This window comes from Leptonychotes weddellii, chromosome 3 (assembly GCF_054177405.1).
Source record: "Leptonychotes weddellii isolate Sample4059 chromosome 3, ASM5417740v2, whole genome shotgun sequence".
In the NCBI taxonomy this organism is placed as follows: domain Eukaryota; kingdom Metazoa; phylum Chordata; class Mammalia; order Carnivora; family Phocidae; genus Leptonychotes; species Leptonychotes weddellii.
In genome coordinates this window covers 88,640,630-88,653,358 of record NC_138371.1, presented here as the reverse complement: position 1 = coordinate 88,653,358, position 12,729 = coordinate 88,640,630, and the positions used below count along the sequence as shown (strand labels likewise).

Genomic DNA, 12,729 nt, shown 5'->3' with positions numbered 1-12,729 from the left:
TGATTGTGTACCTCTGAAGGAATGCTGGTTTCCTCAGTGTGAGGTAAAGAAAGAAATTCCTCCTAGTGCCTTTTTTGCATTCATGTCTTTAGCCTGTGAATCAGATATTTTCTTCATTGATATGATAGAATTATGCTATTATAAGCATTGAGAGTATACCTGTTGTATTACACGTTTTGCTATTTTTGAATTGTTAGAAGCATAGGATTGGAGAAACTGCTCCCAAATGATATGTATAATACTTTTCTAGTCTGTATACTGTTCATTAAAACTCATGGGCCATTTAAAGGCTTTCCATTTGCATTTAAGATATAGACTCTTATATAGATTTTCAGATTACCCAATTGTAGTTTCTGGCATCAGTTCTTAATTTTGGTAAATAAAATACCTAATACGATTTATAAGCTCTTCCTTGCCTGATATCAGCTCAGTAAACAACTTGTGCTCTCTGTTGGATATCTGTAGATGTCTTCCAAAAGATACCTGAGTATCAATAGATAAAAAAGCATGGTGATGAAAGTTCAAAGTGCAGCTAATAGGGAATCAGGAGACCAGGAATATGGCTGTTCTAATTTCATTGATTTCACACTCATCTGCAAAATGAGCAAATTGGACTAGATGAGTAGCTTTCAAACTGATTTGCAGAGGATCCTGGGAGGGGTGGGAAGAGGTGGAGTTGCATGCGTGGTTCTGGTTCTTGGAGTCCTTGCCTGCTTCAGCTGGAACAGCTCTGTTTTGTGGGGCTTTTGCATTATAATTTGTAGAAAAGATTTTTCTACTAAAAAAAAGTTTGAATATCTTCACTTAAAGATTAACAGAAACAAAACATTTGGAAAGCTACCAGACCAAGTGATCACTCAAGTTTAAGTATGGAGTTCAATTAATATAACTTAAATATGAAGGTAATTTTAGTGATGTCTTATTTTAGAGTCATAGGAAATTCCACTTGGAATGGAATGAAATGCTAATATTTTTTGAGTTTTTTTTTTTAAGATTGGCAGTTTTCAGGAAAAATTGTTCAATTTACTGTTACTACAGTACACACAGACATGTAACTTGATTGGTCTTCGTCATATATAATGTAAGACAGTATTGATTTGATGTGCGCTTTACAATAGGCAGGACTAGAAAAGAAGTTAGGATTGGGTTGTGGAGGGTTCTTTAGGCATGGGGATAGAGCAGAGCATAACAGGGAACAGTGTGTAGATCTACGTGATCGGACTGGAGGCTTACTTTAAGGAAGAACAGGAGGATATGCAGGCCAGATTCTGAAGGATCTGGAGAATAGGTGGAAGCAATTGGGACCTTTGTCTTTAGGTCCAAAGGTTGTTAATTTATGTGGGATTCCATAGACTTGATATAGTCCAGGGACCCCAAACTAGATTTGGTTTTTGGTAATGCCAAATTTTGGTGTTTTTTTTTTTTTTTTTAAGATTTTATTTATTTGACAGAGAGAGAGACAGCGAGAGCAGGAACACAAGCAGGGGGAGTGGGAGAAGGAGAAGCAGGCTTCCCGCCGAGCAGGGAGCCCGATGTGGGACTTGATCCCAGGACCCTGGGATCATGGCCTGAGCCGAAGGCAGACGCTTAACGACTGAGCCACCCAGGCGCCCCCCTAAATTTTGGTGTTTTAATTACAACTTTTTATTGTTGTGTAAGCTTTTCAGGTCATGAGTCCCTTTTGTATGTGTCATTTTATTTGTTTTTATTTTTATCACTAGATGTCTTAAATTGGGTATCCCAGAAGCAGGATACGAGACAGGGATTTCTTATGGGTGATTTATTGAGGGGCAATCTGCAGGGAATACTGACAAGGGAGTAAGAAAAGCAGGATAGAGAAGGGGAAAGAACCATGTGGGCTCATGTATAATTGAGGTTTGGCCCAGTTCATGGCATGTCAGGAGCAGGAGGTGGAGGGGGCTGGTGAAGGAGCAGGTAATGTCTAGGTACCCCTCAGAGACCTTCTGGCCTTGAGCCATTAGGATTTCAGCCATGAGAGTGGCCTTGTGCATCCTTCATGGGTTAGTCGTGGGCTGTAGAGGGTGGGAACTTCATGGGAAAGGCAAGCTTGTTTGCTCTCCAAGACAGTTCTTCAGAGACGGTGGGTGGCTGGCTATAAGTCTTCAGCAGCAGATAGGGAGTGGATGCTCTAATCCTATTAAGATTTAACTAGGCATCCTAAATTCTAGTTTATTATTTAGCGACAAATATAAAATATGTATTTACTGTAATTTAACTTTCTCTTAAGAAAGCTCTATAGTTACCTAATGGATCTGTGATGTTCAACTGTATAGGAAGTGCAATAAAAATTACTATAAAATTGTAAATTTTTCCTTTGTAGTCTTTGTATTCACTTAGTAATATGTAACCTTATATTTCTTTAATAATAATAGCAGCTTATCTTTACTAACTTTTTATGCCAGGTACTGTGCTATATTTTATAAGTGTTTCATCTATTTTCCAAGTAATCTATTTAAATATGATTTTACAGTTATGGATTGGAAAATTGAGGCTTAAAAGAGGTTTCGCATCTTGTATAAGATTTACAGTACTAGTGAATGGTGGAGCTGGGATTGGAACTCAGGGCAGTCAGACTGCAGAGCACACACTTTTGACCACTAAATGTTACAGCCTTCCTTTACAGATAGTCAGTCTGCACTTAGTTCCTATGTTGAGGAGCTATTTGTGTATGTATGTTATCTCACCAGTTAGCTTATGAGCGCTTGGAAGGCAAGAACCAAGAATGTATCTGGTTTGGAAACTTCCTCCATTATTCCCAGCAATACCACAGGCGCTTTAAACATAAATATGAGTTGAATCAGAGAGCAGACTCTCTACTTCCTCATAATTAATTTAGGCTGCATATCCATACACACAGATATACCAGTTATTTCTTAAAGTTTAAAGACACTAACTTATTACTAGCTAAGGTTAACAACCTTTCTTTTTGAATTAAGTGGTTTATTCCATAGTAGTTGCTCCATGCAGTGTGAATAGTGGAACCTTGAAGACTCAGTGACCACCAGTTGCTAGTACAGTTTTTTCTGTTGAGCTATCTATACGTCTGACTGAAAGAAACCCAAGTTCCAGTTAAGGAAACCTGTTGGAACCCTTTGTGCAAGATCTAATGTTTTCTAATTATAGAGTTATAAGTTTGAAAAATTTAAATCTCAATTACTAACTGTTGTCTCTTTTATACATATTTAGGTTTTGTAGGTCTGTTTAATCTGCTGCTCTTATGGCCAGGTTTCTTTTTACTTCATTATACTGGATTTGAGGACTTTGAGTTTCCCAATAAAGTAGTATTGATGTGCATTATCATTAATGGCCTTATTGGAACAGTTCTCTCAGAGTTCCTGTGGTTGTGGTATGTACTGTTTATTACCCTATGATTTATTAGATACCAGTTCATGGACTTTTGGATAGTTAAAGTGTTTATATTTCTTCTGTCTTCTGATGACTCCTTCTGTGCCCCTCCCCCCACACACACACTTCACACTATTTTAAGAAAGTAACTCCACTAGAGCAGGAACTTTGTGTTTTAACTTCTGTGCACTGATTGTATAGACTAATACCTTACACATAGAAGGAGCTCAATAAGTATTTGTTGAATAAATATTTGAATGAATGGATGCATATAAATGATCTTAAATTGTAGAAGTGTTTTAAAAGTAGAATGTTATATAAATGAAAGGTGTCATTATCTAATGGAGGTTTATATTCTAAATAGGAATAACATGAGTTCTGAGTGAGAATCTAGGGAACTTAAGAGACTTTGGAATGTTTGGTTGTTCATAGACTTTTTTTTGTTTTATTTATTCTTAGGATTTTTCATATTAGTGAGCCAGATATGTAACCCTAAACCCTGATTAATTTGAGATGTTAACATGCTTTGAAATGTTATATCAAATATGTGGATATGTGATAATGACCCTAAAATAGTTTGAAGACAATATCATGTATGGAATTTAAGAAATCTTTCAAATACAGAGCTTGATACTTAGTCATCTTTCTATCTAACAGGAACCGAAAAAAAACCCCCGCAAATTGTACTTAAACTCCTAAATGGATTTTATGATATGCCAATTAAGACTACTGACTAGTTTTCCCTTGCAAAAGACTGAGTAGCCTTTTCCATGAAGACTTCCTTAATGCTCTACCTGTACTTTTCCCCCTCCTCAATTAAGGAAATTTCTCTGTTTTCTTGATATTCTTCCACACTTACTCCCTTTCATGTAGTACTTAAAGATATACTTTATTTTGTAGTTAATTTATGTTCTTAAATTCCTTTGCTGATCTAAAACTCTTTGATATCAGAATCCATTTACTCATTCATTCTTCCATCTTTCATTATATATTAGGTGCTCGGTTTTTTTAAGCAAAGTTACATATTTTATTTTCTTATTAATATATATCATATACTCTCTCTCATCCTATTGCTTCTTTACTATCAATTCTGGTATTCATTTTCTCTTATTTCTCTTGCCTCTCTCTACTCTTGGTTCTGAACAGATAGAACTACTTACTGGTAGTTTTTTGATTGAACTCTGTTGAATCATGAGGGATTGTTGATACTCAACCATTTTTTACGACAATTATGTACTCACTGTATTTTAATACAGGTTCATGTTTTCTAGGACCTTTAGTTTAAATTAGACAGTTTCAAAGCAAATTAATATATTTGAAAGCAATTATTAAATTTTTCTTTGGATGTTAGACTAGAGAAAGGTTTAGTATGATGCTTATGACATTAAGACTCATAGTAGGGCGCCTGGGTGGCTCAGTTGGTTAAGCGACTGCCTTCAGCTCAGGTCATGATCCCAGGGTCCTGGGATCGAGTCCCGCATTGGGCTCCCTGCTCTGCGGGGAGCCTGCTTCTCCCTCTCCCACTCCCCCTGCTTGTGTTCCCTCTCTCGCTGTGTCTCTCTCTGTCAAATAAATAAATAAAATTTAAAAAAAAAAAAGACTCATAGTAAACCGGGACTGTGTCACTACAAATATTAAAATGCTCATTCTTTATTGAGAGCTACAGTTTTAATTAAACATATACAGTAGAGAGTTTTATTATGTTTAGCAAAATTTAATGTAGGCTTTAGGGGATGATCAAGTAGGAGTTGTGACATGTAATCTCTCTATGTGAGCTTTTTTAGTTTGCTCCCTTGGAAAACTTTACATTTAAATAAATAATAACATGTTTTGGAATTTTTTTAATTTAATTTTTTTAGAATGAAAAGAATAATATATACAAAAGTATACAAAAGGGTATACAATGAAAAGGAAGTCTTACCTCTCTTTCACTTTAAATCTCCGTTCCTTTTTCCCAGAGGCAACCATTATTAACTTCTAAACCTTCTACAAAATTTTCTATACATGCAGAAGTGTGTATCAGTCTCCTAATCCATCCCCAATTTGTCTTATTTTTAACACACAAATGGGAACATACTATGGATATTGTTTTGTACTTGCTTTTTTTCCCTGATTGTTTTGTAAATCTTTACATATCAGCACTTAGGTTCAATTCATTTTTTAAAGCCTGTGTAGTGTTCTGGTATATTATGTTCCAATCCATTATATGACATACTGGGTAGAACATAATGTGTTTTACCCATTCCTTATTGATAGACATTTTAAGTTTCCAGTTCTTTGCTTTGTAAATAAAATAACATTGAATATCCTCCTATATATCTTTGCATGTATATGTAAGTGTTCTGTAGGTTAAATGCCTACAGAGTCCATCATAAGGACTTTACATTTTGATAGAGAATTGCAGTATCATTCCCCATGGAGGGAACACAACTTATATTCCCAACTGTGTATATGAGTATGTATTGTAGAATAGTTAAATTGGACACTCGTAGTCCTATATTATGATAAAAGCTATGTTTATCCTTACCTAGGATGGATTTTTCAGGACCTCAAGAAGGTTTATTTTTCAGATATACTTTGACACTCAAGTGATTAAGAGTACTAATGGTGACAGCTCATTAGCAGTAAATCAGTCAGTAATGAAACAAATATATCCCTTAAATTCTGGGTGTTCTTGGCAACAAAACAAGTGTAAGAAGCATATCTCTATATATTTTACATATTTTTAAATCATAAGAAAATACACATTTAAATCAGAAGCTATAATCTGCATGTAGGACGATTCCCTTTTTTTGCGGGGGGGGAATCAGGGCTATCGTATGTTTAACTATAAAAAGTACAGGAAACATACATAATCCAAGTGCTGAGTAGTAAGCTACAGATTTCAAAGTGTGGTTGTGAGCTTTTTTTGTAAATTAAAGATGTGTAGTTGTCACTCATTGTTTATTTAAAAAAAATTGAGGTGCACTATTAAACCCATATACTGTACCATTTGTATAGATGTTGAATGATAGCACCTAGTTCTCTGTCTCAGCATTTCCTAAAATGTGTCCCTGAAATAATAGATGACAAAAGGATTCAACCATCAACTAAATTGGGAAAAGCTGGTGTAAGTCAAACAGTTTTCTTCTTAATACTTTGTTTCAGACTCTTCATGATTGTACTTTGTGTTATAAATCTCTAAGAACATACGCCACATTAAAAAAAAAAAAAATTGACCTCCTGAATGTCTTTTCACAGAGCAGCTCATGTAGTAGGAACCACTAGCGCTTGAGTTCTCTTTACTGCACTGATAAGAACTAATGGTACAGCCTCTGTTGGATATGTTGAGTGACACTTCATCGAGAGATAGGCTCTTTTATTGCAGGACAGTATTAATTCTATCATACACCGAGCTAGAATTTACTAGTCTAGAATTTCCATGGGTCTGTAGTCCTAATTATATACACTTTGGTTTTATCTTGGCTTTATAATTTCTTTCCTTCCTTCCTTCTTTCCTTCCTCCTTCCCTCACTCCCTCCCTTCCTCCCTCCCTCCCTCCCTTCCTTCCTTCTTTCTTTCCTTCCTTCCTCTGCCTGTAGTGTGGGGCTCAAACTCATGACCCTGAGAACAAGAGTGTCATGCTCTACTGACTGAGCCAGCCAGGCACCCCTTTTTTCTTTTTATACACTCAAATTATTAGTCTGTATAAATGGCTTATCTATTTGGTATAATGCTTCCTTTCATTTTTTTCCTTCAACTACATAAAATTATGTGCAGAATGATATTTCAAAATTTGATACCAACATTGATAGTTCAAGGTGAACATAAAATGAAGAACTTAGGTTTTGGTTAGGACAATTGCTAGAAAAAAGGAAAGCAACAAGGAGTATCCTTAAAACATTTTCAGTTCTTTTCAGTGCTAAGCCAAACCAGAGGAGCAACACAGATCTGAAGACTCTTTTAGTTTTCATGAGGGTGAGATATTTTTGCTTTGGTGACAGACTCGTAAGGTGGCTTATCACTTTCTTCAAAGTCTATGTTGTGAAGTATTGTCCTGCAGTTAAATAAAGCTATTTTCTTTGTTAGTTAAGTATCATCACAAAACTTTAAGAACTCTTTTGACAGTTTTATAAAAAATGTTAATGAAATAGAAGCTGTACATCTGAAGTTGATTAATATCTATAAGCATATCTTGAAAATAGCGTAAGTGTGTGTGTGTGTGTGTGTGTATATATATATATATATATATACACAAAGTACTTGGACAATTTTACTCTTATATATTTGGATTTTTAATATTTGAAGGTAAACTTTAAGAATCATCCTAGTTGCTTTATTGTGTCTCAGTCTGTCCTAAGCTTTTGTCTTTACTCCTGATCTTTCATGCCTATATTTTCTTTGATTGCTTTACTTTTTTAATATGGAAATGTATATTTTCTTTTTTTCCTTTTTAGGGGCTGCTTTCTTACCTCATCATTGATAGGCACACTTGCACTAAGCCTTACAATACCTCTATCCATAATAGCTGACATGTGTATGCAAAAGGTAAGGCAAACTGTTTATTAGATATTTCAGATAAATTTTTTTTGAGAGCGCATGCGCAAGAGAGCATGAGTGGGGGGAGGGGCAGAGGGAGAGAGAGAAGATCTCAAGCAGACTCCCTGCTGAGAGTGGAGCCCCATGTGGGACTTGATCTCATGACACTGACGACATGACCTGAGCTGAAATCAAAACTCAGACACTTAACCAGCTGAGTCACCCAGGCCACCCCTATTTTAGATGAATTTTTAAAATGGAGATAATGAAAGTTAGGGCATGTGATTAAATTATAAGCAGTACAACCATGAATAATAGTTGATGCCTGCTCTGCCTCTCTAAGGTGCTTTACTATGTAGATATATAAAAAGTACCAAAGAAACAAATAATCTCTTACATTTTTAACTTTTCTTTTTTTTTTTCTTAATTTCTAAGTTAAGGACAGTATCTTTATATGTAGTTCTCCAGTTTTGGAGCTGATTATTCCATATTTCATTGGTAAGTCAGTGGTATAGAATAGGGGATGGGATATATTTTATTATTTAAGTAGTAGTGTTTTGATTTCTAGGATAAATTCCAAAGATTCCTTAATACTGTGATACTGTTATAGATATGAGCAACATAGGAATATTTCTCAGCAAATGCTCATTTCTGTCTGGACTTAGGAGGGCAGGTGCTCTGTCCCTCTTCTATGATGTCCTGGTCTGGATGCAGGGATTTTTTTTTTTTTAAAGATTTTATTTATTTATTTGACAGAAAGAGAGACAGCACGAGAAGGAACACAAGCAGGGGGAGTGGGAGAGGGAGAAGCAGACTTCCCGCACAGCAGGGAGCCCGATGCAGGGCTCGATCCCAGGACGAGCCGAAGGCAGACACTTAACGACTGAGCCACCCAGGTGCCCCAAGGATGCAGGGATTTTTATGATAAACATTGGCAGTGATAACATCACAGAAAAGAGAATCCCTCCCCCCAGCATGAAGGGAGGAGTTTCTTTAGTGCTTCTGGGGGTTAACAGAGAAAAGAGGCATCCCATATATACAGTACTAAAAGATGTAGTCATTTATCACTCAGTTCAAAGTTTACAGACTTTTTTTTTGAGGTTTTGTTTTGTTTTGTTTTTTAAGAGAGAGAAATAGTACGAGCAGGGAGGGGCAGAGGGAGAGAGAGAGAATCTTAAGCAGGCTCCATGCCCAGCTGGAGCCTGACACAGGGTTTGATCTCAACACGGAGCTCAGTGACACAACCTTGAGATCATGATCTGAGCCAAAATCAAGAGTCGGATGCTTAACTGACTGACCCACCCAGGTTCCCCTGAACTTCCAAGTATTAAGTAACAAAATGGTATGTGTGTGTATGTGTGTGTGTGGTTTGGTTTAATAAAATTTTGAAGAGGAAATACTTGAAAGCCCAAAGGCTTAAAATATGTAGAAGTTATAATCAGATTTTTAAAGCGATTTTTCTTTAGATCTTTGTGCAGTTCTTAGGCTAAAGGCAAAATACTCTAAGTGATATGTATTCTCTTTACTTAAAAAACAGTTCTGTGCTGGTATTTACTTTGTTTCATGGCTCAGTAAATTCTTACTTATTTGTCATAGTTAAAAACAGCTTCTCCTTAATTGAGAATTTTCTTATGTACCATACATTTTCAAAGAATGTGAATATTATAAAATGTACAAAACACTAAAGTTACACATCATTAGATTCTTTACAGATTTGAATAATATTCAGGTCCTCCCACACCTCAGGATCTTGAATATCAATCAAACTTGCTCTAGTGAAACTGGGAAAGTGTTGTTGTTAGAGGATTTTGGTAGACTGCTATGTAAATGAATTTTTCTGTACTATATTTTGAAAACATCAGCTTTTGCAGATTTGAAAAATAAAAATTGAAAGTTAATTTTAGGATTTTTTTTTTAAAAGAACTGTCACGGGATCTAATTTTGTTAAATGATTATGTAATTTGTTTAATCAAATATTTTAAGATAGGGCAAAACACAAGAAAAGGGAAAATGAAAATAAGTAAATGATTGATTGAATAATTACAAAAACATAACTAGGCCTTTCTCGATTGTCTTCACATCTAGAATTAGACAACCAGTTAAATGAGTTGGGCGTGGGCCTTTGGTGGGTGGGAATTGAGGGTAGGAAGATACCTTCTGGGAAAAGTGACAGGGTGTGCCCCAGAGCTGTAATAGAAACAGGAGAGGGGCACCTGGGTGGCTCAGTCAATTTAGCAGCTGCCTTTGGCTCAGGTCATGATCCTGGGGTCCTGGAATCCAGCCTGGTGTCGGCGTCCCTGCTCAGCTCCCTTTCTTTCTGCTCCTCCCCTCTGCTCGTGCTCTCTCTGTCTCTGTCTCTCTCTTTCAGATAAACCAGGAGGAAAAAAAAAAAAACAGGAGAAATCTACTTTCATGGGGTTTTTTGATTCTAATAGCTAACTGTATTTATATATAGTTTCTGAAATTTCGGCAGTTATCAATATCTTTTATCGTGCCTAAAATAAATTATGTTAACCTATTTAATATAATTGACATTTTGTGTAATAGGAAGCATCTCTGATTGTATTCAGATTTATATTCAGATATATTCAGGTTTTAGATATTTTTTGTAATGTAGATAATACTTTGTTAATAAATGTCTTCATTTTGAAAAATTGTCTTCATAGCTTGTTGGAAATCAAATTAGACGTTTTTTATTGTGTGGCAACATAAATTACTGCATTGTTACAGGTGAACTTTGTCTTTAACAGTCAACTAGGGAGGGTTTTACCTACCTTTACAAAGTTTGCTTTTACTCAGTTATAAAATAGGGTTTTAGTTGAATATTCATGAAGCCACTCTTATCAACTATATCTGCATTTTTAACTTTCATTAGTCATAGTTTTCATACTTTTTCTGATCTTGGGTCATTTAAGTGCATTGTGGCTTTTCTTGATTATATCTATATTCTGGCAAATATTCCAAGAATATGTCATACCCGTAATTTGATAACAATGTGAAGGGTGTTTAGTTTCTCTTACTGACTGCTCTTTCCTGGGTCTTAGACTGACAGCCTGTGTGTGTATCATACAGGCAGGACATGCATGTTACAAGTTGTCAGTGATTATTCCTGTGTTAGGCATTGTGAGTCCCTCATAAAAATATTCTCATAAAACCCCTTTACTCTGACTAATGGTGCTGTGAAATGGAGTAGCACCCACCAGAGGGAGTCTTGCCTGTGATTCTAAACCTCACTTTTTTTAACACTTAAAGAGGGCAAAAACAGTTTTTCTTTCCTATTTTAAAGATAGGAGTTACTATTTTCATCATTATTTGAAAGCAGATCACACCAGTGGGTTGCAGTAAGTCTCAATCTGTGCAGCCTTCTTTGACAATTGTTTTTGATCTTTGCTGAACCTAGATGGTAAAGGTAAAGTCATGAAAGGAAAGAATGATTTTTTTCTTCACTTTATGGCATCTCATTATTTTTAATTTTCTTGAGAACCCTGATAAAATGATGGATTTTGATGATATCTGAGGGGCTCCTCACCGCTGGGGTTCTGCTTGCTGCTTGTCTTCTCTGGCTCACATTTCTTAAGTAGTCCTGTTTGTTGTCTTTATTTTACTTAGCCATGATTTCCTTTTGAAATTTTTCATATGTTATTACAGAAACAAACTAGTTTTAAGAGTCAGGATTAGAATTCTTTTTGCAAATTGTTAATAAAAGGTTTGCAAAAATTACACTTAAGAGTTTATCTGTTTTTGGTGCTGTCTTCAAGAAGGAACTGTAACATATCACAGCATATCACAGCATATTGTAACATTTTTTAAAAATGTGAGTTTTTGAAGGTGACTTTAGAAACTGAAGGGGAGGATCTACTTGAGAGTCAACAGTAATCAGTAAAGAAAAAATGGGCATTGTGATGTGGAAGACAAAGCTTAACGTTTGTAATTCTGCTCTCGGATGTACTACACCTAATAAATGAAAAGCATGCCTTCTGGCTTTCCTTTAGGCCCTTTTCTAAGCAAGACGTATTTTGGTAATTTAAGCAAGTGGAATCATACGTTGAAGTTCTGAATCCTCATATTTGATAATAACATACTGTCAATGCTTAGTATTCTCAGTGTTTTAACTTATTCCTGCAGATTCTTATAAATGGAAAACTTACATTAAAGGAGAAAATTGTCTTAATAATAATTGTGGGTTGTTTTTGTTTTTCTTTTATTTTTAGGTGCAGTTTTCATGGTTATTTTTTGCAGGCGCTATCCCTGTATTTTTTTCATTTTTTATTGTGACTCTCTTATGCCATTACAATAATTGGGATCCTGTGATGGTGGGAATCAGAAGAATTTTTGCCTTTATATGCAGAAAACATCGAATTCAGAGGTAGGTTTGGTTCCAGTATAACTTTTAAAAAGTATATTCCTTGCTAAATAAACTGGAAATCATACGCTGGCCTAATTTTTAGACATTTTGTGAAGAAATTAATAAAAGATTATAATTTGTATGTGTACTATGCCAGGTAAAATAAGTTGTTCAGATCCTTTGGGTGGTAAGATAGTTTCTTCACAACTACTTTAAAAAAATGTTTTGATTTACAGGTAAAACCAAAGTGCTTACTGTTTTGCTGTAATGAATTTAAATGTAGAAAACTTTCACTGGTGTGAATAAAATTTATAATAAAATATAACACTGCCTCAATTTTTTTCAATTTCTTTCTTTTTGAAAAGATTTTTATTTTTATATCCTATTATAAAAAGAATTTGGAGCAAATTATTGGGAAATCTTGCCCTAATCTTAGTTCTGACCTCAGAGATTCAGACGATGGAATAGATCATTTTCACGGGCTCCTTTCAGTTCTAAAG

At 35.3% G+C, this 12,729-nt stretch overlaps 1 protein-coding gene across 2 annotated transcripts in view; it reads left to right on the top strand.

The window, feature by feature from the left end:
• Window positions 1-12,729, top strand: part of SLC35F5 (solute carrier family 35 member F5) — a 39,252-nt gene that overhangs the window by 22,726 nt on the left and 3,797 nt on the right. For both annotated transcript variants that reach the window (XM_031019650.2, XM_006748637.3), the window contains 3 exons: window positions 3,208-3,367; window positions 7,803-7,893; window positions 12,096-12,250. In XM_031019650.2, coding sequence (XP_030875510.1) covers window positions 3,208-3,367; window positions 7,803-7,893; window positions 12,096-12,250 — 406 coding nt within the window. The remainder of the gene's footprint in view (window positions 1-3,207; window positions 3,368-7,802; window positions 7,894-12,095; window positions 12,251-12,729) is intronic.